Raw genomic sequence first — 18,519 nt, forward strand, 5'->3', positions numbered from 1 at the left:
ATATGTATTATTTAATATTTTTTTATACTACTATTTAAATATTTTAAAAAATATTTCTAATATATATTTTTTAATTTGATTATCTATATTATACATGTTATATTTTTTATCTATTTCATTAAGTAAAAAATATATAGTATATAAATTAGTTTTACATATTATATCTAAATAATTAATAATAATCTATTCCAAATCATTATTTTTTATTTTATTTTTTAAATAACATAAAGTATATGAAAAAATAAAATAAAGATTCATTTTCTTTTATATTTAAATTTTGAATTATTTTATTATATATTTTATTTTTATTTATAAAAGGAAAAAATAACATAAATAATTTAATATCTATTTTTTCTAATAATAAATTTATATTCATATTATAATTTAAATTTAAATCCTGTATTAAAAAAATAAATATTTTTTTATTATTTATAAAATTTTTTTTAAATAATTTTAATATTATTTTATATATATTTATTTGAAAATATTTATTATTTTGATAATAAATCTTATATAACATTGTAATTTTATTTAAAAAAATATTTATATTTTGATTATCTTGAATTATTCCTATACACATTGATTTATATATTAATTTAATTATTTTAAAATAATTAGAAAAATTATTCTTAATATCTATATCAGATAAAGAATGTATATAATATAATTTCTAACATATAAAATATTTTATTTTACTATTTGAAATTATATTGTTATTCTAATATAAAATATATCTAATAATATTAATATCATTTTCTTTTTTAATTATATTTATAATATCATCTGTATTAGATATTTTACCTAATATAATATAATATAATTTTATAAAAATTATAATCTATATCATAAGAGTAATATAAATAAAATAAAAAAAAGAAATATATACATATATTGATTTTCTATTTTATTATTTTTATTATTTATTAAAAACTATATAAAATTATCTTCATTATATATTTTATCATATTTTATTAATTTATTATCTAATAAATATTTCTATATTAATATAAAAAAATATATTCAATTTATATTTAATTCGAATAAAATAGAATAAAAATATATATTTTCATTTTTATTAAAATACATAATAAAAAATCTATCTATTAAAAATTTTATATTCTATTTTTTCTAAATAATAAATAAATTAATATACAAAAGAAGATTATTTCTTATTATCTATTTTAAACTATTATTTTTATATTTATATAAAAATATAGTTTTAATAAAAGATCATATAATATACTATTCATTATTAATAAATATTTTTAATATATTATTTATAAAATATTTAAATTTATTAATATTTTTATTGAAAACAATATATTATATATTTTATTAATATTTTTTAAAAATTCCTTATTATATTTTATTAATAATATTTCAAAATTTTCTAAAAAAATAATTTTTGAATTCTAACAGTTAATATAATTTATTAATAACTAAAATATATTTTTTATTTTTATTTGGTTTAACTTATTATTAATATTAGATTTTTTGATATATTCTAATATTAATTTAATAAAAAATAAATTAGTTTTATTATTTTTTAAATTTTTTATAATATATCTTAAAATAAAACTAAATGTAATATCAGAAATAAATAATAAATTTAATAATATCTGGTTTAAATTTTTATTTTTTATATATAATATTTCATTAATAAACTATTTTATATAAAAGTGAAATATATATTCATTTTTTATTATAATATTCATTATTAATTTATTATCTATAGATTCTTCAAATAGAATTAAAATATATTCTATATTTATTTTATAATTTTTTAATAAAATAATTATTAAATTATTGATATATTCATTTATTAAATTTGGAATATTATATTTTAATATCTTAATAAACTAATTAATAAATTTATATATATAATTCTCTTTATTAAATAATATAAAGTTATTTCCATTCACTATATATTTATTTAACTATTCTATTATAAAAAATAACTATTTAATTTTAATTTTTAATTTTTTATTTAACTTTTTGATAATTTCGCTATAATTTATATTATTTTTAAATATATATATTTCTCATTCATTTTTTTTCATATAAAAATAAACACAAAATATATTTTAAAAAACATAAAATGATTTTTACAATAATTATAATTATAATACTTTTAAAATATACATCATCAAATAAATTTCATTATAATATTATAAAAGAAAATAATTATATTTTATATAGTTAGAAAATATATGAACCATTTAAAAATCATTATATATTAATTGATCATACATTATATAATTTATATATTAAATATAAATTAGATTATATTATAATTAATAAAAATTGATATGGTACTATAGTAAAACATAATACAATATCAAATAAAAAAATATTATTAAAAAAATTAAAAAATTATCTTCAATCTAATATTAATATTTGTGAATATAAAATCATATGTATATATGATTTAATTTTATTACAAAAATTAATATATTATAATAGTGAATTTTATAAATTATTAAAAGATAAAATAAATTTAATAAAAACATTTCCATATATAGAAATAAAAATAATATTAAATAAAAAAATATACTATATATATCTTAAATTATTTTATAAAAAGAAGAAAAGAAAAAATGAATGTATAATAAAAAATAAAATTATTAATTTTGAAAATGAGATAATATGAGATAATAATAAAATAATTAAAATAAATAAATATCAAGAAATAAAACATGTTAATCAATAGAGAATAGATTATAATAAATTTCTTATATTTATATTTCTTTGTTTATTATCATATCTTATATTTTTTATGATTATTTTAATTATTTTATCAAAAAAGAAAAAAAATAAATTTATTAAAATATTATATTTTATATTAAATAAAATATTTAATTATTCATGGAATATTTAAATTAATGTTTTATATAATTTTTTATTTATTATATTTTAATATAAATTGTGAAATATCTGATATATTAATTAAATCATTTAAAATTTTTGAAAAACATAATTTGAATTTTCATATTATTGAATGTAAAATAAATTTATCTAAAACAGTAGAAGAAATATCTGAGGAAGAAACAGATAAAGATGATGATGATGAAATAAATTTTGAAGAGATAAATAATAATGAAGAAAAATTAAAAAATAATAATGAAGTAAATATAGATGAAGTAAAGAATGAAACTGATAGATAGAAAGAATTAAATGTAAATAGTGTTGATAAAAATGAAGAAAATAATAATGAAGAAAAATTAAAAAATAATAATGAAGTAAATATAGATGAAATAAAGAATGAAACTGATAGATAGAAAGAATTAAATGTAAATAGTGTTGATAAAAATGAAGAAAATAATAATGAAGAAAAATTAAAAAATAATAATGAAGTAAATATAGATGAAGTAAAGAATGAAACTGATAGAAAGAAAGAATTAAATGTAAATACTGTTGATGAAAATGAAGAAAATAATAATGAAGTAAATATAGATGAAGTAAAGAATGAAACTGATAGAAAGAAAGAATTAAATGTAAATACTGTTGATGAAAATGAAGAAAATAATAATGAAGAAAAATTAAAAAATAATAATGAAGTAAATATAGATGAAGTAAAGAATGAAACTGATAATTAAGTATTTAAAAAATATAATTAAAATTATTATTTAATATTAATTTTAAGATGGAGTAAAACAATATAATAATTTACCATGTATATATTCTTTTAATAGAAATTTATATATTTTATTTTTATCTATATTCTAATAAGATAAATAATATTTTTTCTTTCTTCCTAAACTTAAAATAAATTTATCAAAATTATCACAATATTCTAATTTATAAAATTTACTTATAAAATTTTTATTAAATAAATTATAAATTATTATTACACCTTTTTCTAATTCTTTCTATATATCAATATTTAATATCCCATTAATTAACATATATTCATACTATAAATTTTCTATATTTTTTAAATTAGGAATTACTATTCCTGGACAATCTACTATTGTAATATTTTCATCATATATTAATGTCTACATTATTTTTGTTTTACCAGCTGTAGATGAAACTCCTACTCTTTTTTTATTAAATATTTTATTAATAAAAGAACTTTTTCCAACATTAGGATATCCTATAGTACCTATTATTATCTTTTCATTTTTATTTATCTAAAACTATTGTATAAAATTATTAGAATCAAAATTATCTAACGATGAAAAAAATATAAATTCTATATTATTGTTATTAAATCAATTCTATCATATTTTTTTATATTTATATGATAATAAATCTATTTTATTTAATAATATAATATGTCTTTTGTTCATTTTTTTCAATATCTAGCATAATTCAGAATTAATATAAAATAAAGGATTTCTAGAATCAACAACTTCAATTAAAATATTACAATAATCTATAACATATCATAACTATTTCCATACATTTAAATTTTTTTCATATGGTATAAATAATGAATTATTTTTTTCAAGTTCACTTATATACTATCTTCATGCATAAAAATTTCCTATTTCCTATTTTTTCATTTCTTCTAAATCTTTACTTTTATATATAGGTTTTAAAAATATACTAGATTTATTATATTCATTATAATCTTTATATTTCTATAAATTATATTTTTCTATTATTTCTGATATATTATTCTATCTAATAATTGATTTATAATTTTTATTATCTTTTTTATAATTATTTTTTTTCTTTATATAACTATTTTCCAATATAGATTTATGCTTTTTTCTCTTCATTAAATAAAATTATAAAAATTATAAAATTAATATATAAATATCATAAAAAAACAAATCTGAAATCTATTTTTCATTATTTAATATAAAATTTTATTTAATTATCAAAGTATAATTAATTTTATGAAAAAATAAAAAATATTTAATTTAAGTAAATAATTAAATAAAATTTTATATTAAATAATGAAAAATAGAAAAACATTAATAATAATTTTATTAATAATATATTTAACTTTAACATTATATTATATATTATGAGTTTTATAGTATTTGTGAATTGAATATATATTTTATTTTTTAACTATTAAATTAAAACATGTAATTGTAATATGAAGCATTTTATATATTTCAAATATTTCTATAATATTAAGTTGTTTTATAAAAAATAAAATAATATTGTGAATTTTTAATTTTATATAGCTTATATATTTATTTTATTTAATATTTTATTTAATTTGAACTATTAAATTATATAAAAACATATGGAATGATTTTGAAAAAATAGAAATAATAAATAATATATTATAGAGAAAAGAAGGATTAAAATTTTTAACATTATTAGAAAATACAAATAAATGCTGTTCATGAGATAATTTTACAGATTGAAGGTAGAAAGCTACATTAAGATGTTAGCTATTGTTAACATATAATAATATAATAACATGCGAATAGTATTTAATAAAAATATTGAAAAATTTTTTTTATTTAACTTTTTCTATAAAAATAATTTTAATTATATTAGGATTTAGTATCTTAGGAATTTTATTACATAAAACAATAGAAGATAAAGAATTAAAAATTATTTTAAATGATGAAAATAGAGTAATAATTAAAAAATAATTTATATCTATTTTAATTTATGTCCTATTTGAACGATCTAGTTATGTATCTTTGACTATGGTGTTCCCTATATTAATTTACATATAGATATTTTTGCTACTCTGACATTTTCTTCCCTCCTAAAATATGTATTACTTTATCCTATACTAATATTTTTGTATTAGTATTGGTTTCTATTATTTTTTTTGTTTTACCATTTGTACCAATTATTCTACCTATTGCTCTATTTAATATATTTATATTTCCTTTTTTTATTGTCTATCTAATATCTTTTATATTAAATATTTCTAATTTAGCAGATTCTATTTCAAAAACAAATAATGCATCTTTTATATTAAATTTTAATAAAATAATATTAAAAAATAATGTTACTTTGTCTCTCATACATATTAAATTATTTTCATATAATATTTCTACACAATTATTATTTAAATTCATTCTAATATCAAAATTATATTTATTAACTAAAATATTACATATTTCAATTCATGATCTTTTTAATAAATATTGTTTATATACTGGAACAGAAATACTTCATAAATTTAACATTATTAACTAACACAAAAATTAATATATGTATATGACTGAATATAATGATAATGATAATAATAAAATAACAAATGTATCAATGGAAAATAATATGAATAATATTAAATAGATAATAAATATTTTAGAAAATGATTATTTTAAATCTATAATAAAAAAATTAGAAATTAAAAGTGAAATGAATTTTTATATATTATCTGAAAAGGTAGCCTAGTTTTATGAAAATATTATAGATAATAATATTTATTAGGTTATACAAGAACCTATGGAGATGTTTATAATAATAGTTAAATCAATATATAATTAGTTTTATTTAGAAATAAATGAAGAAAATAAGAAAATATTAAAAGATAAAATATAGATAAAATATTTTAAGATATATTTAAAAATTCTTAAAATAAAACGTATAGATAAAATATTAAATATTTTACAAAATTCAATATTTGATTTATTTTCATTTTGTCCTATTAATTGAATAAAATAGTTTTTATTATCAAAATTTATCAAAAAAATTGAAAAAAATAAAAAATACGTATCTTTAATAGCATGACAAATTCTAATAAAAACATGTATATTATATTTGGAAATATTTAAAGACAGTGAAGAAATGGAATTTATATTATAGTTTTTAAATAGAACTGAAAATATGAATATAAAATCATCTTTTATTATAGAATTAGATGTAATATATAAAAAATGTAAATTGAAATATTTTAAAGAAAAAATATTTCCATCTATAAAATTATTAATTGAAAAAACATCAATTTTAAATATAAAAGAATATATATTAATTTCAATATTAAAAATTATGAAATATATTTCATTAAAATATACAGAAGAAGAAATAATCTTTATAAAAACAGAAATAATAGAAATAATAATTTTATTATGGAATAATAAGATACCAATAGCATATGAAAATATATTTCAAATTTTAATTTTATTAAAAAATATTAATATAGATATAGATATATATCTAGCTTATATTTTGGGTATTAAATCATTTTCATTAGAATGAGAAAATTATTTAATATTTTACAATACTATATTTTATTTTTCTAAAATATTTACTAATAAATTGAAGAATTTAGAAAAATATAAAGAAATTTTTGATTATTGTATGAAATTTCAATCAAAAGAAATATAGAAAATGAAATATAGAAAATTTAATATATATATGAAAATATTTAATGTAGATAAAATAGAAATATGGTAGAAATATGAAAAATTATTAATTAAAAAAAATAATCTAATAGATATATAGATAAAATATTTTACTCATTTTATTCAATATTTAGATTCTAAAACAATAGATGAAAAAATAGAATATTATTATTTAAAAAAAGAATGATATAGTTGATTATGTAGAAAAGAACTTATTAATAATCAATTTAATAAAATTTATTTTTTAACTAAAAATAATGGATTAAAAAATAGATTATTAATTTGAATTTTTAATTTAATTTAGAATGATGTTTTTATTATTTAGATTACTTCATTAAAAGAAATATCTATTATATTAAATAAAGAAAAAAATTTATTAATATATAATAAAATACATAGTTATATATTAGATGATAATATAAAATAGAATAAAATATTTATATTATTTTGCGATATATTAGTTAAAAATTTCTACTATACTTTATTTATGAAATATAAATTATATTTAATAGATATACTGCAAAGAAAATATATACCTGAAAATTTTAGAATTATTGTAAAATACAATATAAGAGAGTGATTAATAGAAGATATGTTATTATATCCATTTATAATTGATTTAATAAAAATACTGAAAATAGATATATTAGAGTATGATATAAGTAAAAAAAATATTATAAATAAATATGTAAACAATATAATATAGAATATATGTTTTCTTAACTAAATTTAATTTGTTTTTAAAATGAAAATTAATTTTAAGAAAAATGAAAAATAAAAATAAAGAAGTAATAAAAATTATTTTATAGAAAAAGAAGAATCAATATTCAATAGTAAAATTTATTATTACTAAATTATCAAATGAAAATTATTATATAAAAAATTTAATGAAAAATAGATTAGATTCAGTTTCTATTATGTTAAATTATAAAAAAATATATATATATTAATATAAAAAATATTAATAAAAATAAACAAAAAATATCTAATTTAGATAATATTATAAATAATTATATAATATTTATTAATAAATTTTTAAATTAGATACCGAAAGAATTAATTTATTCTAATATATGTTATGATGATTTATTATATGTTTATAAAAACAAAAATTATTTAAAAGAATTAGAAACTAAATATTTTATTAAAGAAATATATAATCCTATAATATTATTAGCTATAGAATATATCGATCCATTATCTAAGCAAAATAATAATAATTTTTCATTATTTAAATCAATAAAAATGTATGAAAAAATATATCAAATTATTATAAATTCAGAATTACCATCTATTATTTTAATCGTTTTTATTTTAGGATATAGTATTTTAATTAAACATTATATTACAACAAATATATATTATTTTTTAAAAAACAAAAAAGAAATTAAACAATTAATGGAAGGAACATTGTAGAATAAAAAATATTTATATCTACTAGAATTATTAAAAAAATGAAAAAAAGAAATTTATAATAATCTAATTAATTTATTAGAAATATATTATTATAATATGAAATATGAAAATTAGATTAAAATTTCTATAAAATTAAAAACATTTGTTAATAATTTAAATAGAAAAAATATAAAAGATTATCTTTACTTATTATTTTCAATTATTAAACTAGATAGTGATTCTTATTAATAAATATTTTTAATTTAAATTTTATTAATTATTAGTAATTTTTATATTTTTATAAAATGGAGAATATAAAAAAGAAAAGGAGAATATTAGAATCTAAAAGAAGGGATTTTTTAAATTTATATACAAAAATATTGGAAATAATGACAAATAAATATATACAAAAAGATAAATCAAATGAACCTTTCTTATATAAAATTTTAGAAGATACAGTATAGTTATTTAAATATATACAAAAAAATATAGAAATGAAAAAAATAGATATATCAGAATCAAATATACATGAAATTATAAATAATATAAAAACAATATATAAAAAAATAGAAGATGTAAATATATTTTATAATTAAATAAATAATAATATCGAAAAAACAAATTAAAAGTTAGGATTATCATCATCTCAATTAAATCCTCTTTTCTAATTAATATTTGGTCCACCACTTTCTTTACTAAATATAATATTATCTGTTTCTAAAATAGTTTCTATAAAACTCTAAACTAACTAAAATGATTTATATTTTACAATATATAAATCCATAATATCATTATCATCTTTTCCTAATATTCTACTATATTCACTCATTTTATTAGCTATATCAATGCATATACTTTTTTCTACATCATCTTCTTTTACTTTTTTTATTTCATCTATTATCATTTTTCCTAATTCTAATTCATATATTCCCTTTCCTTTAACTAATTCATTATATTTAATAAGAGATTTATATGAACTAATAGCTGTACATGTAACAGCTTCTAATATATCGATTTTTTTATATAAAATATTTTTTAATACTAATGTACAATACGATGTTTTATTAGAATCTAAAACAAACTAAGTATAAGTATCTCCACTATTATATCTTTTAACCTTTGCATATGAACATACTCCTATTTCATTTGATTTTATATCTGTTCTAAAAACAGGCATTATAGTTGTATTTGTAAGTTTAGCTAATCTTCTTATCATAAATTTTGAATTTAAAACAAATCCTTGTATATTTAAAAATTTCATATATTGCTATGAAAGTGAAGAAAAATCTCCTGCTATAACTATTAAATTAACACCTAATTTTTTTAAATTCGTTAATTTTTCATTTAATAAATTCTATTCTGATAAACTATAATTTTTTAATTCTTCTTTATTTGTTAAAATAGGATTTGCTTTTGTTTCAGAACTATCAGAATCTATATTACATGAATATATAACTAATTTAACATCTTTTAAAAACTTAAAACTTTTATCTATAAACTATTTTTCTAATAATAATCCTTTTATTAGTTCTGAATTATTATTTTCTTTAACTTTTACTATCTAAATTGAATCTGAATTAAATTCCTATATATTTTGAGGTATTGTTTGAATTATAGCTTTTGATATTAACTATGATAATAAAAAACTATCTTTTTCTTTTGTTTTAAGAATAGGATATAAAAATTTTTGTATATTATCTATTTTTTGCATATTTTTTATATTATATTTTGTTTTTTCATAAGTATTTGATAATTTTCAGAAATATTTAAAAAATAATTTGTATCCTTTTATAATAGAAATTTTATTTAAACCATTTTTTATATAATCTATAGATGTAGAAAAAAATAAATATATTGTAATACATAAATGTGTAGTACCATCTCCTATTTGTTCTTTTAATTGTTTACATTGGTATTCTAATAATTTAGAAATAGAATTATATACTCTTAATGAATTTATTATACTATATGAATCATTACATAATACTATTTTATTTAAGTGTGTTTTAATTAATTTATATGAACCTTTTGGACCATATATAGATATTAAAGAATTACAGAATGTAGTTATTGGATATAAAAATAATTTTTCATACTGTGACAAGTCATTTATTTCTTCTTGTTTTTGTCTAAATATTCTTTGTATTGAATTCATAAAAATATTTTTATAATATGATATTTATATAAAAAATAAAAAATATTTATTATTTTAAGATTATAAATTATATATAATAATATTTAGAATAAAATAATAAATATTTTATATATACGGAAATGTAAGAATTACATAAATTATTTTTATTTATGAATTTTATTAATGATTGAAAAATAATTATATACTTAACTATATCATTTTTTTTTCTTATTTCAATTACTATTTTAACAAAATTATTATTTATAGAATTAGATAAGTTTTATTTATATAATGATTTTATTCATGGAATTTTTTATAAGGATGATAGTGGAATCGTAGAAGACAATACTTTAATTCCATTACAAGAAATAAATAATGATTCCTCTACTATTCAAAATGATAGATAAAATATATAATAATATAATAATACATATAATTAATTAAAATAAAAAATTATTTATTAAATATCTTTTCATATATATTTTTAAATATAGAGTTTTTAATATCTAATAATTCTTCAAAATTTAAATTTGTTAGTTTTTTATCTCTATTTATTATATTCTCAGAACTTAATAATCTTTTATTATAACTTGGTATAATTAATTCTAAATCACTACTATTTATATAACTATTAATTATTTCATTTTCTATTTCAATTATTTTATTATTAATATTATTTTCCTTTTCTTGCATTATAAAAATTAACAAATATTTTTTATAAATTTATATTAAATTTTTTATAAAAATATTAAATTTTAAAACGGAATATATATTAAAAAAATTAATTAATTTATTCTAATATATATTTTATAAATTAATTTTTTTATTTTAGATTTTATTAAAAAATTAAAAAATAAACATAAAATATGGTATCAATTTGTAAAAAATATTTTTTGTTAATTATGTGTATTTTATATTTTACAATTGAAAATGACAATATTTATTTTGATAAAAATAATAATATTGAATTATATATCAAAGAATATGTTGAAATAAAATTTATAATAATTTAGACAATAAAAATTATAAATAATAATGAAAAAGTTATAAATTTATTACCTAAACTTTTTAAAGATTATAATTCTCCTATAAAATTATTTTTTAAAATTATGTATTGTATAGTAAATGATATTTTTTTGAATCAAAATGAAAAAATAAGTCAAATTTTATTAAAAAATATCAATGAATTAATAGATATAACAAATTTTTTTACAAATAAAAATAGAACAATATTTATTATATATTCTAATATAGATAATATAGATATTTATAATGAAAAAATGAATAATTTTTTAGATGATTTTAATAAAATAACTAAATTAACTAATAAAATCATAGAGTATATTGGATATTATAAATTGTATAAAAAAGAAGATGTTATATTATTAAAAATAATGAAAAATAATGAAAAATAAAAAATTAACAATATGGAAGATATTATAAATTTAATTAAAGATAGAAATATATCTTATTCATTTAATTTAAATAAATTAATAAAAAGATATTTTGATATTTATATTAATTGATATTATATAATAAATAATGAAATAAATATAAAATCAGATGAAAATTTAGAAATAAAAATAAATAAATTATTCGATGATCCTTTATCATCTATTAATTTATTTTATCAAATATTATGTAAAATAAAAGAATTTTTTATTATATTTAAAGAATTAATTAAATATCATAGAAAATTAAAAAATCAAATAGATATTTGTTTTGAAAATGGAACAATAAAAAATAAATTTAAAAATATTATAACTTATGAAATATATATAACAGAAATGAATAAATATAAAAATTGTATTTTAAAAATTAATAATATTTTTGAAAAAGCTACAATAGAATTAAATTTTGAAAATAAATTTAAAAAATTAAAAACAGATGATATATTAATTTCAAATAATAAATTAGATTCTATTAAAGATGATAATGATATAGAAATAGAATATAATTATTCAGAATTATCTATAAGCGAAACTATTATAGATATAGAAAAACCTGATATAAATCAAAATATAATTAATGAGATAAAATCGAATATAAATCAAAATATTAATTTAGATTAGGATAATATTAAAAAGAAAAATATAAACTTTTAGAATAAAAAGAATATAAAAACATCTTAGAATAAACACAAGAAAAAATATAACAATTATTATAATGAAATCTATATTATAGTAACATTTATAATATTAATTATTCTAATTATTATTCAATGAATAATAATATATAAACTTAAAAAAAGAAATAATTTAAATATTTAATTTTTTATTATTAACATTAACACAAACTTAAATTTTAAAATTAATTATGGAAGAATCATCAATAATAAAAATATATAAAAAACTTGATAAAGCTATATAGAAAAATAATAAAACATATATAAAAAATATAATATAGAATGAATTAGATATAAATTTATATTTACCATATTTATTTCATCTATTAGATACTAGAATATAGTATTATAATTTAGATATAGTAAAAAATGAAATGATACTTAAATTATCTTCATTAACTACATTAAATATAGATTTTTTAAATTCAATGCCAAAATATAGTATTATATCAGAAATATTTACTATTCTTTTAATATAAAAAATTTTTTATATAAAGAAAAAATTATGAAATTTACTTTTAGAAATATTTAAAATAATTACAAATTAGAATAAAATAATAGAAATATATAAAATAGAATTAGATATAATATTATCAAATATTTATTATTATACTATAATATCTTTAAAAATTTAGAATATATTTATACCAGATTTATAGTTAATATGATATTTTAAATCCAATTAGATGTCTTCATGTTATTGTGTATATATAAATGCTTGTTTTGATATTTATTATAAAAAAATAAAAGATGAAAATATTTTATAGAAATTTTATAATTCATATACTTGTATGTATAGAAGAATATAATTATAAATTTTAGTATAGTATATATTGTTTTAATTATTTTAAATTATTATTAAAACAAGGACTGACTACTAAAATAATAAAAGATAGAATGGATTTATTATATAAAGCAGAAGAATATTTATTATTAAGTTTAGAATATTATTTATTTTAGGTTAATGATTTTTATAATTATATATAGTTTTATTATATATTAAATACAAATTAGATTATAATTAATATCTTATTATTTAAATATATAGATTATAATATTTTAAAATTAAAATTAGAAAAAAATAAAAAAATTATTCAGAAGAATTATATAAAAAAATATTTTTATATATAGAACTAATAATAGGATATCAAATAAGTGATTTTGAAAAAAATAAAAAAAATATATTAATAAAATTAGATGAAGACTAGAATATTAAAAATAATTTAGATGAAATATTTAATATTTGAAAAATTATAAATTTTAATAAACAATATTATTAGGTAGAGTTCCAATACAATGATAACAACATTAATTAGATTAAAGAATATATAGATTATGGTATTTTTAAAAATATTAAAATAATAGATAATAAAATAGTTTTTATTGATAATAATTATATATAGATAAAAAATTATACATTAAATTTCATATATAATTTATATATAAGAAATAGTAAAAGAATTATAGAGTAAAAAAATGTGATGGTGTTACTATGTTAAAAAAATAAAAGATGATAAATGGAAATCATAGAAGTATCATATAGATGAATTTGATTTTTTTTTTAAATTTTAAATTTTATTATTTTATTTTATTTATAAATTTTATTAACAAATTCTTCATAATTAAATTCTTCAGTTTCAGGATTTATTTGACTATTTTGAATTAGTTTATTGATTTCTGAAGTACTCATACCCTCTCCACACATAGATAACATTGTTTTAAATTCTTGTAAATTAATTTTTTTATTTCTTTCTTTATCAAAGATATCCATTGCATTATATAAGGATTCTTTTGTTATCTTTTTATTAAATTGATTTATAATATTTTTAACTTCATCATATGGAATATTATCATTATATTTTTAATAGTATTCTCAATTTCATCTTTATCAACATAAAATCCTAAAACTCTAATAACATATATCAATTCTTTTTTTTTTATTTAATGTATTTTTAAATTCAGATCCAATAATTTTACATAATTCTAATATTTTTTTTTACATTATCACTACTCATATAGATAAATATTAAATATTATAACACAAATATTTAATATTTTATTATTTTTATATCTATATATAAATTATTTAATTATTGAAATATATCTATTATACTTATAATATAGTATAGTATATCTATTCTATATTATTATATTAATTTATAAATACTTATTATAAAAAAAATGTATATAATTATTTTTTTTTTTTTAAATAAATTAATATAATTATATACGATATATATAATATAATGATAATAGATATATTTCAATAATTAAATAATTTATATATAGATATAAAAATAATAAAATATTAAATATTTGTGTTATAATATATTAATAATTTTATTTTAAATTTTTATATAAAAAATATTATTTTAGAAAAGAATAATTAAATTATTTAAAATCTCGTCTCATTTTTATAAAACATTAAAACCGAAAAAATATTTTTTTGCACATAGTCACTTATAAAATTTAAAACCGAATTTTTTTATTTGCTTTTTTATTTATTGTTGTCTGCTTCTGTTTCTTTTCTAATTTTATTTACAATTTATTTACAATATTTACATAATATTATTTACAATATTTACATATATGTATAAATTATAATATTATATAATTTTAATTATTTGTAGTTGTATCTGTATTTGTCATATTAATTGGTGTTCCTATATATGTTCTAGAAATAAATGTTGGATAATGTATTGAAGATACTGATAATAAATTCATTATTTCATCTTCAGGTTCTGTTATTTCTATTCCGTCTATATCTACTTCATTATCATTTAAATAGTTATTATATAATCTATTTAATAATTTATCATTTTTACATATCTATTTATAATAATATTCTGCTCTTCCCTAACATACAAATGGGAATATATTTGCATTTAATACAATTTCACCAACTTCATCATGATAGAATTTTTTATTATTTAATTCTGGCATTGCATAACATCTATTAATACGTATTATACACATATATTTTCATATCACTCATCTAATCACCTGTTGTATTTTCTTTAGATGGATAAACTATTGTTCTTTTTTTTTTGTTGGTCTATGTTTTACTATAGCTGGAGTATTCTAATCTGCACCGCATCATTTATGTAATAATTTAGCTCTATTTAAACATACTTCTGGATATATATCACCAGCTAATCTATCTTGACCATAAATATCTGGCCATAATCCTTCATATTCTGGATGTAATGGACATGATGATATACTATAAGTACATATTGATTCTTTTAATAACCAGTTAATATCTTCTGTCATTTTTATAAATTCCATTGGCATATTCATATTTAAAAATAATAAATCACCAATATGAGTATTAAAGGAATAATTGAATCCTATCCATCTTCCAATAATTTCAAAATTTGGATTATAACATAAAATATTCTAACATCTTTTAATCTAATTTATATTATTTCCTACTAAATATTTACAATACTACTATAAACTTTCTAATATTACTGAATTCTATATTACACATTCTTCTTCAAATTCTTTATCTTCTATTAAAGCTTTTGGAATATATGGAATAGTAGAACTATCTAGACAAGTACTATCAATCTAATGTATAAGATATCTATATTCTAAATAATTTCATATTTTACAACTATTATCTTCAATAGCATATTTTTTTACAACCATAGTTGAAGTATCGTTATTTACTTTTTTTCTAAACATTATCACTGTATATATTATATAATTTAGATCCATGTATTTTTTGGTAATTTTAATATTCCACCAGGCATTCTTAATCTCTATATAGGTCCACATAAACCTGTTATATCAGACTAAAATGAATATGATGGTAATAAAATAGTAAATTTCTAATCCTCAGTTCATAATATTTTTTCTCCTGTTTTATATATTATTTCTCTTTTATTATAATAAACAGCAACACCTTCTCTTATATAATCAGTATCAATTTTTATATCATCTATACCGACATGATCTGGGTTTACTTTAATTACTCCATAATAACTATGTCTTATGAATATTGCATGTGTTTTTTTTACTGGATAATATAAAAATTCAATTTGTATTACTAATGAATTACCATATTTTGGATTTACGGATGAAGATAAAATAAATAATCTAAAAACCAAAATAAGGTACTGTATATACTAGAGGTAATTTATATACTAAATTTGGATTAAATCCTTTTATTACTGTATCAGATTCTACTTCACATTTATAAACAACTTCTGTCTAATTAGTTTCTGGATATTTAATTTCTTCACCTGTATCTAAAAATATTGCATTTATAGTTGGTAAACAATTATACTATGTTTTTAAATTATTATATAATTCTTCTATATCTGCTTTACAATTTTCTAAACTATCAGTTTCATCATATGGATTCCATAATCTTATATCATAATTTAATAATTTATCATTTGGTGATAAACCATCACAAGTTACTTTTGTTACCCAACATCCTCCTTGTCCTGTAGAATACATTACATTAGTATCTGTATTATATCCATATTTAATTGTTGGATAAACTGTAACACTTCTTACATCTGCATTATATATTGCATATGCTTTTATTTCACCATATGTACCACATTTTATTATTTCTTCATATAATTCTAAAGTACATAGTTCTTTCTATTTTTCTGTAGTTAAATTATTTAATAATCCTATATGTTTTGTATAGTTATATATATTCTATGAATTACAGTAATCTATTTTTATATTACATCCTAATACTTCATTATCTTTTTTATTAATACCATATTATTAATTTTTTCTTTTTTGGATATTTGAATTCTGTTTGTGTCTATATATGATATGTTTTAACTTGATTTTCCATATTATTTTTTACACATCTTTTTCATGTAAAACATTTCCGATATTTCTACATGTTATTCTATCTAATAATAATTCATTATTAAATCCTAAATCTAATGTTAAAGGATTTTGAAACATTTCTATTAATATATTTTCTAATTTTTCATTATTATTACATTTTTCTGTATATAAGACACAATTTTTAAAATTAGAGAATTTTTTCTATGTTGGTATATATGTTCCAAATGTTACCAAATCAGTATTTACACATTTTTCATATCCATTACCTAATTTATTTGTTTCTTCTTTTACAATATTCTTCTGTATAAATTATATCTTTAAATAATAAAACATGTTCTTCTATTTCTAAATTTAAATTTTTACAATTTTTTATTTCTATTCTACATAGATCATTAGTTATATATAATTTTGGACTTGATGTTAATATTTTATCGTTTAATAAAATCATTAGATAAGTAGATATTGGTGTCTATGTTATATTCTCTTTATTTATTGTATATGTTGTTTTATAATTTCCTTCTAATAATTTAGTATTATTTTCTTCTATATCTTTTTATATTAACATATTTATTATTAATAAAAGATATTTTTTTTCTTCATTTATATATATATCATTTGTTACAGTTTTTAAATAAATATTTATTTCTTTATCCTATGATATATATGTAGTATTTAAATTTATTATATTTTTTTTCCTAAAAATTGCATTAGATTTTATATAATCTAATTGTTGATTAAATATTTTTAATACTGGTTTTGTTGTATTT

At 14.2% G+C, this 18,519-nt stretch overlaps 1 protein-coding gene across 1 annotated transcript; it reads right to left on the reverse strand.

The window, feature by feature from the left end:
• Positions 1–3,638: 3,638 nt before the first annotated feature.
• LOC125290240 (GTPase LSG1-2-like) lies at positions 3,639–16,886 on the reverse strand. Its single transcript, XM_048237142.1, is given in 4 exon segments — positions 3,639–3,714; positions 3,916–4,115; positions 4,233–4,466; positions 16,881–16,886. Coding segments are annotated over 4 exon segments (516 nt in total).
• Positions 16,887–18,519: the final 1,633 nt, after the last annotated feature.

The sequence above is a fragment of the Alosa alosa genome, unplaced genomic scaffold (genome assembly GCF_017589495.1).
Source record: "Alosa alosa isolate M-15738 ecotype Scorff River unplaced genomic scaffold, AALO_Geno_1.1 AALO_1.0_unplaced_3, whole genome shotgun sequence".
Lineage (NCBI taxonomy): Eukaryota > Metazoa > Chordata > Actinopteri > Clupeiformes > Clupeidae > Alosa > Alosa alosa.